The following is a 19,917-nucleotide window of genomic DNA, read 5'->3' as shown; positions in this document are numbered from 1 at the left end:
AAGTAGCACATGTTCAATGTAATGTAACAGCTGAGGCTGGACATAGGACTATGGTTGCAGGGCAGATCTGTGTACAGTAAACTTTTAACTCTCGAATATATACCCCTGATAAAGTAGATTTCTTGTCTCCAGGAGTGCTGTACGTGCATGATGATTTTCAACTTTAATTTCTGCTTTGTGAAGTCATGTTTTTTTTAAGTTATGGTCTTTCTACAATGATTTGCCAAGTCTGAAAAGCACTAATCCTGAAAAGGTTTTTGTTCCACCACGCCCAAGGTCTGAATGCTGTGGAGATTAAATATGCAGAATCTAATCCTCGCCCTAACTAGGTCTTCCTTTTCATTTGTCTAGCTGGGTGGAGGAACGCTGCTTGGAGTTGGCATCTGGGTCACTGTGGATTCCAAATCGTTCCTGAATATATTCGGCGCGTTTGCCAGTGACTTGGGCCAGTTTGTGAACGTCGGCTACTTCCTCATCGCCATCGGAGCCGTCCTCGTGGTGCTGGGATTCCTGGGGTGCTGCGGAGCCCAGAAGGAGAGCAAGTGCCTCCTCATTACGGTAAGCTCTGTTCTGCTGTCTGTTGTGAGGCAGTGTGAACATCTGATGCATGGGGGGCACCTCAGCCCAAAGCTGACTAGTTATGCTTCAGGAAAACCAGTGTTCATCCCACAGTGCATCTCTCCAGTGGCTTGCAATTCGCCAATATAGAGGGGAAAAATCATCCTGACAATTCACTGACCCCTTCCAAATCCAATTATCTCCGGTTTTCACCCTAAGAAGCGTTTCTGTCTTGATGTCTGTCTTAACATTAGAAGTGTTGGTAACCAACCCCTAAACCACAGAGCTTCATTCTTCTAAACGTTTTACTGTTTGAAGCTGGAGTGCCACAAGACATATAAGTTCTTTCCTTCAGGATTTTGGAAAGGGCCTCTAAAGTAAAGTGCTCTACTTTGGTAAAGGATATATCTTAAATACCTTCTGTCATGTCATTCAGTAGATTCAGAGCTCTAAGCTAGAACGCAATATCTCCAGAACACATTTAGGTGATATTTTTAATGGTCAGGATATTAACAACAGTTAATGTCTGCTCTTCAGGGCATTAACCACTATTAATTGTCTACGATACATGTATTTTCCAGAACTGAATACAAAGGTGCATGATTATTCAAGAGCAATAAAAAGTAGTTAAAGCCTGACAGTATGTTGGCAATAAGGCTGTTGGCACTGGTTTCCCTTGTCTCATCCAACACAACCTCTACTCCTCCCTAATGTCCCTACTCCACACTCGCTGAACTTTGAACAATGTCACAGAGTAGCTAATGTCAGAATTCCAAGCCGTCGGGTTGTCTCAGATGGTCCAAGAATGCTAGTCAAACATTATTACCTAATGCCAGGGGCGTTATCAGATGTTAACACCTTTGTAGTGGGAATTAACTTCTTTTAACTTTTTTGCTCTGTAATCACAGAGGTGGGATCGAACGCCTCAAATGAAACAAAAACTTTACGCACCTGTGTAGTCCGTTTAAGGAGGAACAGGCAAATAATGTGTTTAAGTTACTGTAAGGAAGATAAACATTAATCATTTAGTATTGTGCAAAGTAAAATACAAGGGCAATCCGTACTACTATTTGCAAAATGACAGTGGCATCGCGATTCTGTCCCAGTAAATGCCAGCTTTCATTCAGTGTGTTGTCTCTTTCAGTTCTTCACACTCATCCTCCTGATCTTCATCGCTGAAGTTGCTGGTGCAGTTGTTGCGTTGGTCTACTCTTCTATGGTAAGGACTTCGACTGTGTTAAAAATAAATAAAAAAAAAGTGTAACCTTGATCACATGTGATGCTATTGGTGGTTAGGGTTATTCAAGAGTTCATCCAGGAAACCTATGTGAGCCTTTGACCTGCTGTGCATTTCCCACCATGGTGTACCATGCGGTATTTAACTAGCGCATATTGCAAAGTGTAGTGTCCTGGATGATTGAGATCTAAAATAATCACAATTTTTAATTGACCTGATTAGTTCTGTGACCCTTAAAAGTATCCTTAACCCTGATTGGCTCTGTCCCGATGTGCCTTTTAAGAATTGCCATGAAGGGCACGGACATTCTCTGTTGGTGTTCAGGTCATTCCTTCTGTGCCAGTGTTAAACATGGGATGTCGCCATGTTGTTCCTGTACCTTTTGAAGTTTGCAATTGTCGCCTGTTCATGTTATTGAAAGATGCATACAGAAATAGCACCCTATGGGTTTGCTTTTTGCTGGGTAGAAGCTTTCTCTTTGCGTACTAGTTACCAGAAGGGCCTTTGTTTAACAGTGCTCTAATAGAATGTAATATTTGGGCAGGTATTGAGTTCAGGGGAACCTGTAATGGTCACTGTGACGCACAGTATTTTGTTCTCTTTTTTTTTTGCTGTCATTTATTGTACGTCTTGCATAGGATTGTGGTGGGGGGGGGGGGTGTGTTGCACAGCTTCCCTGGAGAAAGAAAGACCCTTCTGTAGATTAGTATCACAATTTTCTGCAAAATGGAAGGAGATTGTAGTGTGGAACGCACTACAAACAGGCTGATGACCATCATCAAACAATACCCTGCCAAAGAAACGGGACCTTTGCAAGTGTCCTCCCTGATCAGAAACAACTATGGGTCTAAAAAGTGACCCATTATTACCGCCCACACCTTGACAAAACTCAGGAGTTTTATCCTCTAACAAGTGTTAGCCAATGGGGCGGCCTATGGTATCTGATGAGAACAATGTAAATTGAATCTGATGTAAGCTCACTGGGGCTTCTTCCTACTCTGGATCAACGTATATTCTGTCAGATCACATTGTGATTTCCTTCAGATTAGTAGAAACTAATTCATTTAATCCCTGCTGCTCAGCGTCTGTGGTATTGTGTATCTTGACTTTATTTGCAAAATGTAAACCAAGTACTATTCTGTCTTGCGTTGATTTTCCTAACATGAGGCAGAGCGTATGTAAATTCTGTAGTTCGTCCATGCAGAGGTACAAATGCAAATCCCGGCCTGCAGGGAAAACCTTTGAATATGAAGCCAGATTCACTGTCCCCACAATCGGGCATCATTCAGGACCCAGGCTACCCTTTCCAACCTTGCTTCATTAAATGTTCATGAACTAGGAGATGTAAAGTGTGAGCACTTTTTACTGAATCTCTGTAGAGTACGCAGTGGTTCAAAACTCCTCAAAGAACAGTGAAGTACACAGTTCAAAGCTTTAGCATTTACGATGAGGATTCTCCTGCAGGATGGAATGACTGAATCAACACAGCCTTGTTTTCAGTGTCATCACATCACATCATTTTCTAGATGTTAGTTGTGGTTTTATTGCTTGCTTTTTTCGGAACCTGTTTTGTGGGAAATTTTACTTCCTCCTCCTTTTGTTATAGTTCATCGGCTTTTGTGCCATTGTCTGGGGATGGGTTATGCTTGAAGGTCACAGATTACGTTTCTGGAGGACAGGGCTCAAATGTTTCTACCAACACATGATTCTTGTTTAGATTTATTTCCGCGCAGTTCTGTAATTACGTCCTTTAATTGCTCAGGCGTTGGTTGGCATGACCATTCTTCCCAAACAGTTCTCTGTATTTCATTTCGTTAAAAAGTGTGATTAGAAGGAGCCAAGTCAAACCATCAGAGAAGTGTTTGAAGTTTGTTGCAGTGCTATTAAAAGTTGTCACAATTACCATACTGAGGTTTCTTAGTAAGTGTTGTCTTTCCCATGTTGATGGTAGTATCGCACCACCTCTCTTGGCCCCTGTTCTTCTCAAAATGATTACCGAAAAGTACAAGTACCAGTATGGTTTTTTTTTTTTTTTTTTTTTTTTTTTTTTTAAATGGTTGTGCAGGAAGAAGGTATGTTTCTGATTGACAGTGTGATTTCTGTAGTGCATGCCACACCGGACTGGGTTTTTTGGGTCTGGTCATCTATATGTAACCCAGTCAAAATCAGAAGAACCACATCCCAGACACACACAAGAGGAGAACCCACAAAACTTGAATAGGACAATTTGCCTCCATAGGTACCACTGCTGTCTTTTGTATCATGTTGGAGCAAACTCCATAAATTGTTGCAGATACAGACTGTAAATGATATGGATGTGCATTGGTATATGGAGAGATCAAGTTCTAGCTGTAAATTTGAATTTCTGTTGCCACAGTGTATTTAAGACAAAGCTCAGTGAGAAACTAATTACAAGAATAAGCGAGTTGGTGGCTCTACCTGAACCAAACAGGTGCTTGTAAAGTTTACCCAAGGCCCTCAGCCTCCCTCCATGTCATGAAGGAACCAAGGTAAATTTCCAGAAGGTTGGATCAGCCTTCTAGGATTACAGATCATGCCCCATGGGAGTTCCATGACCTATGCTGTAGGCTATGAGATGGGGTCTGGGAGAGAAAGTGCGCATAATTAAGCAGCCTGGATCACAAGATATCTGGCAGATCTTTTTAGTTAACAGCATGTGGCATCTTTAGAACATCACGTTAAACCTATGTCCTATGCCTGTTGGGGGCAGCTTGCTGTTGTTGTAGTACATAAACAAGACCGTGGAAAATGACACTTTACTTTCTCCACAATAAGTCCATTATAGCACCTGTAATAATCCCTTGTTTGATCAATCAGTATTTGTAAAGCTCGACCCTGTCACCACAGGGGTCCCTGGGTGCTGAAGTGTGATGTCTCCATCGAAAAGCCAGGTCTTGAGTTTCTTTCTGAAATCCGCATGGGAGGGTGCTGCTAGAAGGTGGAGGGGAAACTCTTTCCAGTACTTGGCAGCGGTGTAGGAGAAGGTGTGACCACGGTTGTGATGAATACGGGGGGTGTAGGCGAGGGCCAGTGAGGAGGAACGCGGGTGTTCAGTCAGTGGTTAAAAGAAGTCCACCCTTGATCGTGTAGGGCAGAGGTCTTCAAACCTTTTAATGCCGGGACCCCCCCCCCCCCCCCTCAAAACATTTTTAGATGTATGGACCCCCTCCTGACAAAAATGTCTAAAACCTGCTACTCCTCATCATTGACAATCCTAAACGTCCCCAATTTCCGCTCCAAATCATTTTTACAGGGAAGAAATAATATTAAACAGTGTTTAGCAAACCAAAGGTCAGTGAGTGTGGGGGCGTGGTCAAAGGTGTGGCAAAAAACAAAGATCCTTATTTATGAGTAATTATCGTAGGGGAGCGCAGCTAGTCTTCTTGCTACACTGCCCTAAGTCAATATAAAAGGGCAGGAATGGACCGTATTTATGAAATACAGTGCCTTCCTGTTGTTTCTCCCTGCGCTGGCGCACAAATTGCTGCCTAGCGCCAATGTAGGCAGGGAGGGGCACCTTCCTGCACAAAAACAATCCAGAGAGGCATTTTCCTCTTTCTATGTGTGCTGTAGCATGCAAAATACATAACAAAAAGAAAAAATTAAAACATTTCTCATTAGGTTTGCTCTGGGGAGGCGTAAGGTTTTGCCACTGCTCCAGTTTAAGTGATTTTGAAAAGCTGGGGCAGCATCAAAATCCATGAGTGTTGCATGGGAACAACCATGCAACGCCTATGGTGCGGCTCCTTGGCACAGAGTAAGGCAACGCAGCGGCTTGCGCTGCTTTGCCATCCTCCATTTCTATGAGACCATGCAAAGCCACATAGGGTGATTGACAACAGGCTTGTGCTGCCGGAGCGTCAAAAAAAGTGATGCTCCACTAACGCAAGCCTCTCATAAATAAGCTCCAAAATATTCTGAAAGGGTTTTTCTTTTTAGGTCTTTCACTGTCAGGTAACTACATATGAAATTACAGCCAGCCTAAATGAAAACTAAATAAAAGAAAGTTGTTACTCAGTGGGAAATGCACTTCAGTGCATTATGAAACCTCGAATAGTTAATGCACTGCATAGGTCAGTGTGTAGCCGGAGAGGACAGAAAGCACTGTGAACATGTAAGTCTTGAGTACGCAAGTCATTATTTTATACCTGCATTAGACACAGTATAAAATAGACTACTACAAAATGTGCAAAATTTTTACCATTAAATAGTGCTTCCAAAATATAGATTTTAGTAATACGCAGACCATACCTAATACAGTTTATTTTACATAAATATCCCTTCAGCACCTCCTTAGGGGCAGCAACCACTATGTAATTGCAATTAAAAGTACGCACTTCACAGTTCAGTTAACTCTTTTTACTACCACTCAAAAAGAATAAATCTGTGTCATCACAAGGCTTCCAGTGATTCGATCAGTACCGGCTCCCAAGCATCCTTTACATTTGTAGATTACAGTTTACATTTGCAAATTAACTATTAGCGCATATTTGCATTTCTTTCAGGCAAGCAGGCACCCTGGCAAGAATGTTTCTTTAGATGTCTGCCCTTCCCTCTGATTCACTTAACAGGAGACTCACCGATGGTAATTGAGCTGAAGCTTTCTAAACTATTGAAATTAACCATCCCAGGACAGTAGTCATTTTCTAAAATGAAGAAGTTTTGGATTCGAGGCAGAAGTGACTGGGGAATGCGCACCCCACCCCTTCTGATGATTCCACAGCCCCCCGGGTGTCGCAACTCAAAGTTTGAAGACCTCTAGCATAGGGCTTTGTAGTCATACATGAGGGTCTTGAACTGGCTTCTTTTCTGGATGGGGAGCCAGTGGAGGTTTCTGAGGTGGGGAGTAATGTGGGCTTGTTTGGGAAGGTCCAGTTTGAGTCTGGCTGGAGAGTTCTGAATGGTCTGGAGACTCTTGAGGAGTTGGTGGTTATGTCTGAGTAGAGTGTGTTGCAGTAGTCGAGGCGACTGGTGACTAGGGCCTGGGTGATGGTGGTCTTGGTGCTGACTGGGATCCATCTAAAGATTCTGCGGAGCATGCAAAAGGTTTGGAAGAAAGAGGATGCAACTCCATTGATCTGCCGTTTCGTGGTCAGTTGGCTGTTGAGGGTGGTTCAAAGGTTTTGTGCATGGTCTGACAGCGTGGGTGTGGGTCCAGGTTTGGCTGTCTGACAGTTTTGGTCCCATATGGAGGTGTTTCTACCAAAGATCAGTACTTCTGTCTTGTCGGAGTTGAATTTAAGGCAATTGGGGCCATATGTACAAACACATTTTCCCATAGACACAGAATGGGTAAAACCCTTTGATACATCTGGCAACTGGTTCTCATCTGGTCTGTGACACTGGTCATGTCGTCACAGAAGTTTGTTCTGGTGGTGTGGAGGTCATGTCCTTGGTGAGCAAGAGGATGAGTTGTATGTCATCTGCGTAGGATATGATGTTGAGACCGTGGGATCTGATGTCTGCAAGGGAGGTAATGTAGGTATTGAACAGCATGGGACTGAGGGATAATCCTTTGGTTACACCACAGATTATGTTCTTGGGTTTAGAGGTGAAAGGAGGCAGTCGGATGCTTGCGTGCATCCTGCGAGGAAGGGTGTATTCCTGCATGCTGAAACTGTTGAGTCTATTGATGAGTATGGTGGGATACAGCGTTGAATACAGCTGAATGATTGAGGAGGATGAGGGCTGCAGTTTCCTTGGCATCCTGATATGGAGATGTAGAGCAGGTTGTTTTGTTCCAGGTATTTGATATGTGGTTGGTTTGGTTACTTTATGATGTATATTGCAATTCAAAAGTAGTATTCAACATGTTGTCTTTGACTTGCTAATTAATTATGTGCGTCGGGTTAATGAAAATAAGATTCTCCTTATTTGATGAATGTACTTTTTTTCAGAGTATCAAATTACTTTTCTTTCCTAATCTGCGTCACGTCATATGTATATCTTAGCATGTAAAACGTACGTGCAAGTTACTTTTACATTTATTGCATTTTTCCATGAGTATGGAGAATATAGAAGCATAAATGCTCAAATTACCCCCCTGTTTAGGTTTGGCTTTGAAAAATCTGCCCTGCCCCTCTTAACACGCCACTCAAGTGTTTTGAGAGGAGAGAACCAAATAGCCCTCTTGACTTTCCAAATGTCAGGTATTTTATCCTGTGACTATTTTTAGGTGTGGCATAGATACAGCTTTAGCTGTTACACCAGCCTTATTTACTCAAAACAATTCACAAACCATACAGTAATATGTATAATGGCTTTGGGTCAGCCTCTCCTTTGATTCTGTAGTGTCGCACCAGTGGCGTAACTGGCCACTACCACCTCTGTTAAGAATGTGACATGAGGGGATCCGCTCTGACCACCCCTCCGTATCTTGTTTGACCTCCGGGTCACGTGTTGGTGCATATAAATAAAGCGCAGCGAGTGGGCGGGGGAATAATATGGGATACATGCAGAGTGAGCACGGCCTGCTGAGCCACAGAACCGCAATCAGTGTGTCTTTGTATCATTACTGCGCTAGTGCACTGCGTAGTGTGACGACACTACAAATTTCTCTGTTCATCTGTCATTCGCGGTTTAGTTTCTTCTGCTCTCCATTTTTTCCCAAGCTCCTTTGCATTCACCTGTGTGTAATTAAACCACTTTTTGGCTGATGTCCTGCATCTGCCAAAATCCATTGAACTCTTTGTGCCTTAAGGTTACCGTAATTCAAAGCCAGCAGTATGTGATCTTTTTATCAATGATATTCAATTTTCCTGTGAAGCTGTTTAAAACTAAACAATTCTTCTATACCTGTTTTTAAGTAACCATGTCTGCTGGGAATCGGCTGCACTGTTCTATTAAAATATATATGCTGCATTTATTTTTGGTTTGTATTTAAAATGTACAATGAAATTCTGGATGCCACGTTGGGACAGCAGCATGTTTTCTTTGATCCCCTTCTTTTTAGTTTGGCGTCACATGTCACTATCTTTCTGAGGCCATACTTATTGACTTTGCCAGAGCTTGGTTGCCTTTGTTGTCTAATCTATGTAGCGCGATTTGTTTGGAATGAGAATTAACCTACAATTTCCAGAAAGCTTAATACTGGCAAAGCCAATGAGTCTGGCCTTGACAAGCAAGTGTGATGGCTGAGTCGTTTTATTTCTTATTACAAGCATAGGCGCCAAAAAAGAAGAATCAAAGAAACATGCCGCCTCCTAAATGCAGCAGCTCTATGCTTGCAGTGAAAATTGCAATTTAAAAAACCTGACAATTGTATACACTGGATTATTCGTTGTAAATTAATTCGTGGTTAAAGGTATATTTGTGGTAAAGGCATGTGTGGTAAACGCATATGCGCTGTAAATGCATTTTGTTGTATTCACCGCGATGTAAGTGATTTTTCCCACTGTAAATGGATTAAAGAAGCCCAAGATGGCCTCTGGATTAAGCTGCCTCAGTATTCCGTGCTCGCACATTTAATTGCAGCAGCGAGTTTCAGAGGAGAGCTTTGGGCACCAGCACGTTTTTATTTACAAATGAAGCATTGGCTGGTGCACATCAGCATCTACATTGCGTTCCACAGGTTCATGGACAGCTGAGCATTGATGCCTCTATTTTCGGTCTGTGTGCTAGAAGTATGTTGTACTTTGTGAAACTATGTATTTGTGCTTGATATATGCCTGTCGCTGATGGATTTCTTTAAATAACCTATACAAGAGCAAAACCTATTGACTTTGTTAAATGGGAATTTGGAACCGAAGTGTGGTATCTGAATTGCACTAATAAGAATATATGATGTGTGAAAAAGACAGAATAATGTGATCTAACTTGTACTGGGTAAAAGTGACCCTCATTAATGCACACAGATTTAACTCAACGTTAAACATTTATGTCCACCCCTAGGCACAAAGCATTATGGAGCCTGTGCTAAGGCAAGTGTTGCAGAGGGACTATGGCAGAGATCCGGCCGTCACTCAGATCTGGAATACCACCATGACTGAGGTAAGCAATCTACTGCACTGCCCTGGGTCTCTTCTAAAAACCTTTGGTTTTTGGATTTAACTTTTGGTAGGAATGGTTAATTTTTGACATTTGTACTGAATCATGTGCCATCTGTTTATAGTTCACAAATAAGGAGACATTTGAATGACCAGCAGTTGCGCATGTTGGCTAGCTCTAGCCATGGCCACACAAGGCATCCAGTGATGTAACAAGCCCTAACACTGATCCTCCTGCGTTACTTTGGGCGATTCTGAGGCTAGCATGTTTGCTTTAAGTATGCTACCTAATTGTCTGGTATTGCATTGGCGTTGGAGGGTTTTCATCTGCGGATGTACTGAAATTCAAGCTTAAAAAAGTCGCACCTCTTCGTTGGTTCTGGCCTGCTCAAGCACCTATGGTTAGCAATGGAGGTTTTTAGATGAAGACTGATGTCCTTTGAACTCCTCCCTGAAGTGTGGCAGGAGCAAGCACCATTAAAGAAAGGGTTAAAGCTTCGTAGTGTAAAGCTGCACAAGTGATTTGCTTCTTTGAGAAGATACGATGCAAGGGTGGCCGGGCAGGGAGCCCTCAGCAAGCAGCCAGGGATTCTCTGTGGTTTTGGAAATGTAATGTTCCCATTGTACCGTGAGCCCAAGGAAGGATGAGCTGTATTGTGACCCCAGAACAGAGAGCAAAGTCACATTTGCAATAGGAATTATTGGTTTCCTTCAACTTCCAATCAGATGTAAGGGGCCGCAGTTGAAGTCTGGAAGTTTATTACTTGCAGGCATTTGCTGGATCCTTTATAGAGTTCTTGGGATTAACTGGCCTACATTGAGGGTAAGATCAGAGACTGTAGGGGTGTAGAATAGAAGTGGGCTATGGTAGTGGGTGCATGTATGTATTTTAATTCAAATATATATAGGAGTATGAACAGCAGATGTTTTTTCACCTCTGCTTTGTTAAAAACACTGACAAAGGTTTCAATGCTGTCAATTGAGTCAGTTGTTAATGTAGAATCCCATCAGAGTAATTTAAAAGTTAACATCCTGGGAAGGTGCCTAGTTTATCCACCCATTCCTTTTATGCCAGCTTCTTTCAGACCGTGCACTATTACATGTGCTGTTCCCTACTGGTAGGTGCTGTGTGGATCTCCTGTGTGGATCACAGCTGCTACTAGAGTTCGCTGTCATCGCAGTTCGACATTTCCTTGATGCTGCTTCTCCACAGCTCAAGCCCCATCTCTCCGGCATCTTGTGTATCACTCCTTCAGAAATGTGACGGACTCGCCTATCGACCTCCTTCCGGTTTGTAAAGGTTCCGATGCCTGAGCCTATCAGGCCGGTCACTAGAACCAATGGTCTCTTGGTCAGTCAGCCCCTGGACTGTACCCAGCCTACTTCCTACGATGTACGTAGTCCAAAGGCGTGAGCCTTCGCTGGCCGCTGCATGCTGCTGGTGGATGAGCGTAGTTTGTTCCTTCAGCATTACATCAGTTTTGTTGGAAATTTCTTCGCATCTCCGGCAACTGCTCACCCAAGCTTTTCACTTGTTCGCTCACCTCCCTAAATTCTTGGAGGTGATATGGTGTCCTCAGAGATGTAATTGTTTCAAAGTGCTATCACTTCACTTTTATTGTACCGCTTGTCAACAGTGTGTGCCCTTCGATTGCCGCACTGCACTCCTTGATAGCTCCTTGTGGGTTTGAACAATGAGGTCTGCTGCCCCCCCAGAGTTGGCGTGAGTTCATGTGTGCTCCTCAAGGTGTGTGGATGTGCAAGAAGATGGTGGTGGTGGTCTCGGGACTTCACACCGGTATTGATCATTCATTTGCAATCTTTTTCAGCTGAAATGTTGCGGGTTTTCCAACTATACCGACTTCACAAACTCGTATTACATGAAACATAATGGCGACTCGTACCCCTCCCAGTGCTGCCGATTCAACGTGACAACGACTTGTAAATTGGGACAGGCGACAGCTGCAAATGTGCAAGTAAGTGTTTACAGATGTGTTTACCTCCTGGAATCCTTGCCGCAAATGACTGTCTGCGTTTCCACCTACTGTTGTGGTTGTTGCGTTCGCTCCATTCTGACACAACGGCCACCTTTGTGGTTTTCCTAATAGCACACCCGCAATGCTGAATGTTTGACAGATTTTTTTGCTCTTCTGTTGTAGTAACCCGGTGTTGTGACAGACCGCTGCAAGTCTGCCCCGGGACATTTGTCGTGTTATAATGTTATTTCGTTAAAAAAAATAGATTCCATAATGCATTGGCCTCCTCCACCGTGACCTTATCCAGCAGCACTCTGACACAGGCTGTAAGAGGGCTGTACCGTTGTGGTATAAATAATACATAATACCTGGTTTGTGGTTTAGCCTCTCCCGTTCATTTTCTTTATTTTTTTGTGAATTTAAAAGCCCCTAACACCCACACTTCCAAGCCCACCTGGCATAAATACATGTGTTCTGCAGTCACATGAATGGTCGGTTGTTCCAGTTTCTGGGTGCCCCTAGGATCCCGGCCTGGGCACAGTAACCTTTGCAAAATCTCTGAGATCCACACGCGCAGTAGTTTGTAGCAATGGACAGGCAGTGAAACTGAAAGTTTACTTTCTAATCTGCAACCAAAGTGAACAAATCCTGAACCACTAAGACACCACGGGCCCTGTTCAGAAAGGTAATTTGGTCAAAAAAGTGAGTTTACCGACCAAATGTACATTGTTTACGACTGTGAGGAAGTCACAGGGAATTCCTGCCAGGCATACACCTACTTACAAGGGCAGAGAAACGTCCCTTCCAAGGTGGGAAGAAGGGTTACACCCTCATTCAGTGGACGTGAAGGGGGGTTGCATTCTCGGTAGAGCAAAATGTTTCCCCTATAAGGAATCTGCCAACCCCCCACCTCCCGGACCCATCATATGACATTCCCAGACGTACTCCTGGAAGCCTGATCTGGTGCATTTTTTTATCCATACTTCAGCAATAGCACAACTGCAGTCGCACAGTGACTTAAATCTGGGGTGCCAATTTGTCACTGGTTTCATGAATCAGGGCCCAGAGGTGCGCCTTTTCTCGCGCCTTCTTGTGTGCACTGTTGTGATTTACAGATCCACTGGGACCAGCACAAACTGGATCTTTGTCGACGAACTCATTGATGCTGTGCTGATGTGCTTTCCTAACCGCTTTACCTTTTTTTCAGGGGTGCTTTGAGCAGTTATTGGACACCATCAGGAAGAACGCCGCTGTGGTCGGTGGAGTAGCGGCAGGAATTGCTGTATTAGAGGTATGTATTCTTGCAGGGCTGGTTGCTCGCCCTCCTCGGTTTTATGCTGATGAAACTGGCTGTGCTACTGGGCTTTGGTTTATTTACATTAATTGTCACGGGGTCTGGGGGCAGCAGGGCGCCAGTAGTGCCAAAGAGTGGCATGTAAGATGCAAGCCAAGTCATATGGGGGAATATGTGTCTTCTCTTGCTCTGCACTTTTCAGGCTAAGAACCAGGTGTTCTGGGCTCCGCTACATCCGGTTGGTGCTAGGATCTAGTCTTCTGTTCCAAGCAAGATCGCCCTATATGCCAAATGTGTGTTGTGGACAGAAACTTGTCTTTCCTGTCTCACAGACCGTGCACATTTTATGAAGGTTTGTGAGGTTGTGAGTTGTTTTCAGCATCTTATTTGCTTGCAGGTCAAACCACTCTGTCCCCCCAAGAGTGCCTTTATTTGTTGAGTTTTTTTCAAACAGTTCAGCTTAGCAGTGTATGTTGAGGAAATGAGGTCCCTTTTCAGGCTGGCCACTTTGGTGCTGGTCGAGTTGGCACCAGTCACGTTTTATGGGCAGAGGAGCAATAGTGCTTCACGTCCATTGCTACTGCGTGTCTTCACAGTGCGGCACAGGGATCTTGCTGCACAGCTTCATGCGCCCTAATACCTTCCGAGCTATTTTTAATAGCCCGTCTGTAGGAAGAGGGCGTTTACCTGGACAGTATCGAAAGCCTCATCCCATGGCACCCCAATCTCTGACGTGAAGGCACTCCTCTTCAATAAGTGGAGAAGTGTGGCACAATGGTTAGAGCGGCAGACCCTGATGCAAAGATCTGGCCCGGGACCAGGGTTCAATTCCCACCTCGGCGGGTCTTGGGCTTAATTCCCTTGGACCAGATAATTCTCGGTGCCTAATCTAATTAATGGGTCCCACTCTGTAACTCTTGCTTAATCTCCACAATGGCCCTCACAGCGCTTGGATGCCTGGCTTTACCCTGGGGCTGTCCAAGAGTAGGTGCCTCACAGGGAAAAGACAGGAGGAGTTCCACAGCGGTATGTGTACAGCGCCTTGAGACCCTAACTGGTGAGTAGTGCACTATACAAGTGCGAAGCTTTTTTTACAGTTTACAGCTGCCTGTAGGTCTGAGCTCCTGTGACACTAGGTTTTAGCGATGGCCACATTTTAGATGCAATGTTCTGGTAGGCTGATGACCTTCCTTCAAGCCTGTGCTCCTGGGGCTGGTAGATGCAACTCGAGGGTTGCACACATTTAGTGTTGCACGAAAAAACTGACCTACTTTGCTTAATCAAAGGAAAAGTACAAAAAAAACGGTTCTGCAGACTGCTGCCGTGCACATACGTAGCCAGAAAACGAGCATAAAAATGTTTAATATTTACAGCGTACTGAAGGGTCTGTTTCATCATATGCAGCACATTGCATTGGATGGTGGCATCTTAAAACAAAGCCCCCTCTTCCGTGTTGGCCAAACCATAGCATCTGGCTCCTGCTAAGAGCTGTCAGTATAGCCTTGTATACACTTTAAGTAATGCTGCTGCCCGTGACCGGTTTCTACAGATGAGAGCACTTGGTGGAATAAGAATCAACCAGATGCTCACTACCACTACCACAGGTGAGGCGTACTGTGGTTATCTTCTTCCACACATCTCCTCCATGTTCAACATCAGCATGACCCCACTCATTGAGCTCACCTCTCATACTAGCCTTGAATAACCAGCTTGTGTGGTGGTACCTGGCCGCAGGAGGTGGAAACGTGTAGGGAAAGCCTTCCACCTATCCCAGAAAGTGTCTAGTTTATCAACAGGCATAGTTACACGCTTACTGGCTTGCACTGTATAGGACAAAATAATTTGTAAAGGTGGAAGCAACAAATCCCCTGGTTTGTCATCCTCCTTCTGACAACCCCATCATCCTCTTGATTCCATTTGTGTAGGGCTAATATCTGTTAATCGGGGAGTGTAGGTATTCCTTCGAGGATCAGAGCAGCTAAGTATTTAAGACCTGTAGCTTCGGACTATGAATCTGTAACAAACTCACCTGTCCACCCTTTGGAAGCAATGCTTGTATGTAAGACTATTCTGTTCCAAAAGATCAGACTATGAAGAAGGATTTCACAGTAAAAAAACACTAAATTTTGTTATAGTTCCAACCTCGTTAAGTTTTTTCATAAAATGATATTCATTGATCTTCCATGCTCCTCTTTGTTCTTTATCTAATAATACATCTAATTTCATAAAATCACTTTGAGAATGTGGACATATACTCCTACTTGACACTATATTTTACTGAAGAATTCGCTCAGAATTTGTGTTTACCAGCAGCTCAAAATTCTTAAATAAGAGAATATTTAATAAAATATTGGTCTAATCGTTTGTATGGGCACATGGCAGTAGGCTTTCTCTGAAAATAAAATTCAAATTGTGCAGAGTGTATTAAAGTGCACAAATGATTGCATGCGGTTAACTTTTGTTGTCTAGATTATGACGACTCCATCAATATTATTTCCTGCTAAAGTTGACCAACAGGTTTGATTGGTTCACAGTAAGGCCGCCATGCTGGCATTGGTCTTTGTCTTTGACTTGTAAAGTTTCCACTTCAAGACTTGCAGAAGCTCCCAATGAAGAACCATGTGGTCTTCAAGAGTGTGTGCACTGTGCACATAGACCCAGTAACAAACTGCTCATGAAGACCTCGTGATCCAACACAAACTAGTGATATTCCTGGCACTTGTGTATGCCAGTTACTTGTTAATCCCCATATTAGAATGGCAGCCCAAGGGTATGACACTGACTGCCCAGTGGCCCCTTCTTTGGGTACTCTTCCTACTCTATAACATGCAAACATACAAATGTTCTGTTAGTGCAGTGTAACCGTCCTCTTGTGCTGGGTTTCACTAACTTTTACTGGGCTAAATGAGGATAGAAAAGCAAAGCTAGTGCATGCTTGTGCACTTACAGATACACAGTCCGTCAGAGAGCACTGACGGAATTATCTTATTTAAAGCTCTAGAGAAGCGCTTTCTTTCTGCTACAGTTCAGTGACTGGTGCTCTATTTCGGTGACTGGTGCTCTAGTTCGATGAACAATTCGCTAGTTCAGTGAACAATTCGCTAGTTCAGTGACTTTAGGTGATTGATGCTATAGTTCAGTGATTTATGGTATATTTGGATGACTGATGCTATAGTTCAGTGATTTATGCTATATTTGGATGACTGATACTATATTTGAGCTACTGATGATGTAGTTCAGGGATTGATGACCTACTTGGTCAGTTTTCTCCTGTGTTTCATTAGCTTCGTATTTTCTGTGCTATTTCAGTGAATGTTAACCTGCTGGTATAGTTTCTTCTGTTTTTTATGGGTTGACACATTGGCAGACATTTCTTCTGCAGTAGTGATTGATAATCACAGTTTAGTGTTTAGTTTTTCTCAGTTTGGTGTTTTTCCACCATATTTCCGTGCTTTATTGCCTATTGGTTCAGTGTTCTGCTGTATTCTGGTAATTGATGACCTATTGCTTTTGTTTTGATATTTCAGTGATTGGAAACATGTTGGCATAGTTTTCTTCTGCTGTATTTCAGTGATTGATGACTTATTTACTTAGTTTTCTTTTATTATATTTCAGTGACTAGGAACCTATTGGTTCAGTTCTCTGCTTCATGTCTTTTTGCTTTCTTCTGCTTTATTTGAATAAATGATCACATGTCCGAGATTTCTTCTGCTATATATCATTCATGACTGATGGGCTTACTTCTCGATTGTGCTATATCAGTGATTGATGATAGGCTGTTTTTTTTTGTAATGTATTTCAGTGATGATGTATTGCTTCAGTTTTCTACTGCAGTGTTTAATTCATAACATGGACAAGTTATCAAATAGTAACCTTTGTCTCTGCTTTTTGACAGATCGCAGCAATGGTGGTGGCTATGTACCTGTATTGCCATATCGATAATAAAGCCTAGACCCACCAATGAGGCCTGCAAAGACACTGATGACAGACTGCAGCATCTATGGGAGGATTGTGTGTTCATTACTTGGCTTTTGTAAGGAACTGATTTCCAGGCGCTGACCTGTTGCTAAGACCAGGAAACACGCTAATTTGACTTCACGAGCGACCCAGCTGGGAGACTGCATAGCACTTTAAAAATAATTGTCACTCCACTCTACTTCATTTTGCTCCATCCCCTTGCCCGCTGATTTCCACTTGCTGCTACTGCACTATACACTTGAGGCCTATTGAGAAAGATGTGTAGTCTTAAGTCTATCACCACTCAAGGAGGACTTATTGCAGGTTGTGCTCTTGTCAGGCCCCTTTCCAATCTGTGCTTGTTTACCAAATACGGTGCAAACATTATATGTGTGTCATGTTCCGTACCTTACTGTCCTTGAGTTTGATGCTTTTATGCTGTACATAAGGCACTAAAATGTTTTGCTCACCTTCCCTGAACAGAGGCTTGCAGTAACTTGAACTGGCCTTTTTTAATTTCTGGCCAGCTCCTCCTTTTGCCTCATTACCTCTCTGTGCTGAGTGTGGCATTTGAATGTGGGCAAGTGGGGAGAATGCTCTGCAGTTTACCCCGACAGACCTCAGATGTGCCACTATTTACCCCATTGTCTGTAAATCCATGGTGTAACCAGAGCCCCACCCTCCACTTCATCCGTATGTCTTGCACTTCTACTCTGATGACCTGCACACCTTCTGGTTTGCCAGACTGCTCTTCTAGACTGCGTTCTTTCTTGCAAGCCTTCATTGCGGAAAGAATGCAGCAGCAGTGCCTGGATTGTTTTCATCGCTATTTTTTGCATCCCTTACATTGATTAAAGTCCATGCTGTTAAGTCTTCTTGGGGTCTAAACTTTCAACGTTACCAGACAAGGACTCCACCTGGTTTTGAAAGATTCTGCAGGTGAGTTAGCTCTGTCTTCATCCACTGCTGGCAGCGGATGTCTAATCCACTCCAGAGTACTTGTAGTTACTGTGAATATGTCCTTTTGATAATTCTGCAGCCCCATGCTAACGGTGGACCAAGTACCATTATTCCAGTTTCCATTATCCTCCTGAGTTTATAAGTTGTGTTTGTGAAGAAGAGGATTGTCTGCTCCTTAGAACTACACATACCTTTTGGTCTATGAAAAAGATAAACATTTCCTAAGTTTCAAATGCTGTTTCGATGCTAAATGTTTCTTTTTCTTTTTTTTTTTTTTTTTTTTGTCGCATCCAGACTAGTCTGCAGTAATGATTGTTTTTATGCCAAATCCACATTAGCCTTGTATTGTGGGTTTTGCCTTGCGATGATTCCCAAAAATGATATCACCGAGTTTCATCAAGAGAGGGATGCTAGGCTAACCTTTGGGAGGATCATGACACGAAGTGGAACTGTCAACAGGTCCGGTCCTGTAGTTATTTTTGGGTGACTCCCTAGTTCATGCACTCTCCAAAGATTGGTTATTTTCCTGTCATGTTGTGATGATCCAGCTTCTGGTGATTTAACAGACAGAAGTCACATTTACACTTTGATATAGGAAGAAATAAAGACGTTGCAAGTGCCTAAGGAATTATAAACTCATGTGCTTTTACAACCAATCTACATTGCCTTTTAGAGTTTGCACAGTATGTGTTTTTGGGCCTCATATTTCTCTTTCAGCTATTTACTGTACCAATCACATGTAATGTCTCTGATCCAATCACCCTATAAGACAAAATATTAGTGACTACAGGTAATTTACACAGCTTCCACTTTAACCAGAATGAGTAAATCTATGTTCTCTGTATTAGTTCAAGCAGTTCTAATTGTACTTGTAAAGGGTGGCATTCATCTCTTGAAGTTGTCAGCATTAAACTGTGTGACAAGCATCACCACCTCAGTTCTGGACTGTCTTGGATATTGCAGACCTTTTAGTCTTCAGACACGGGTGTTTCATTGTAAATTCCGGAATTAATCTCTTGAAAGCCCAGGTCTTGTGACGTTTCTCTCTGACAATCCATCCTGTTGTTTTGTGAACCGAAGTTTCCCATCTGCATCACTCTGACAGCATTGCGTTATATGAAGGGATCTCTCGCCATCGCTGCCTTACTTGGAGATGTAATTTGAACATTCCTCTACAGTCTATCAGAAAGACAGTAAGAAGTCCAATATGTAAAGTTTAGTAACGTTCTGCTTGTTTTATTCCTCCTTTGTGGGCAGAGCGATGAAGTGAGAAAAAGGAAAAATGTGTTACAAATAGTTGTTCTGGTCAATGATCCAGGGAGGTTGGCAAAGCAGAGACCCTATTGTTTAGCCCTTTTTCAACTTTTCACAAGTCCTTTGTCATTTCAGACTATGTGCTGCTGTTCCAGTTTTTCATTTCTTCAAAGCCTTGAATGAAGGACTTTGTCCTACCACACCCCATCTCTGGGGGTTACATGAAGGGCTCAAATCCTCCAAATGACATTGTAGTGTTCTGAGCTATTATAATACCAGCACGTTCTGTTCTCCCTGAATGATTCGAAACATGATTATAAATCAGGTAGTCCTGTACATTTACATCTGCTTGTGATATAGTAACTACACCTTACTCTACCTTAAATTATTCTCTATTGTAGGAATAAGAGCAATTTTTTGTAATTTAGAATATTAAAAAAAAATCTGTTTGACCATCCTGTTTGTCGTAGTGTTTTTTTGTATGGAAACGCAAGTAAACCCACGGGTACTTTGTAACGTGGCAATTGAAGGCGGTTTGATATTTAATAGAAATAAATTATTGTGCACTAGGAAAGAGAACAATGGGTTCCATCATAATGTACTTGTACTTTGTTGTGAGCACTTTTGTTGGTGTCTTTGTTCACCTGTGACTTAAATCAACACTGTATAGCAAAT

General features: G+C 42.9%; 1 protein-coding gene across 1 annotated transcript in view; it reads left to right on the top strand.

Annotated features, from left to right (window-relative positions):
• Window positions 1-19,697, top strand: part of TSPAN1 (tetraspanin 1) — a 72,729-nt gene extending 53,032 nt beyond the window's left edge. Inside the window, exons 3-8 of the mRNA XM_069232762.1 lie at window positions 352-558; window positions 1,703-1,777; window positions 9,707-9,805; window positions 11,631-11,777; window positions 12,985-13,068; window positions 16,967-19,697. Coding sequence (XP_069088863.1) covers window positions 352-558; window positions 1,703-1,777; window positions 9,707-9,805; window positions 11,631-11,777; window positions 12,985-13,068; window positions 16,967-17,023 — 669 coding nt within the window. The 3' untranslated portion in view covers window positions 17,024-19,697. The remainder of the gene's footprint in view (window positions 1-351; window positions 559-1,702; window positions 1,778-9,706; window positions 9,806-11,630; window positions 11,778-12,984; window positions 13,069-16,966) is intronic.
• Window positions 19,698-19,917: the final 220 nt, after the last annotated feature.

The sequence above is a fragment of the Pleurodeles waltl genome, chromosome 4_2 (genome assembly GCF_031143425.1).
Source record: "Pleurodeles waltl isolate 20211129_DDA chromosome 4_2, aPleWal1.hap1.20221129, whole genome shotgun sequence".
Lineage (NCBI taxonomy): Eukaryota > Metazoa > Chordata > Amphibia > Caudata > Salamandridae > Pleurodeles > Pleurodeles waltl.
Note: the sequence above shows the minus strand (reverse complement) of the source record. Positions and strands in the feature narration are given on the sequence as shown.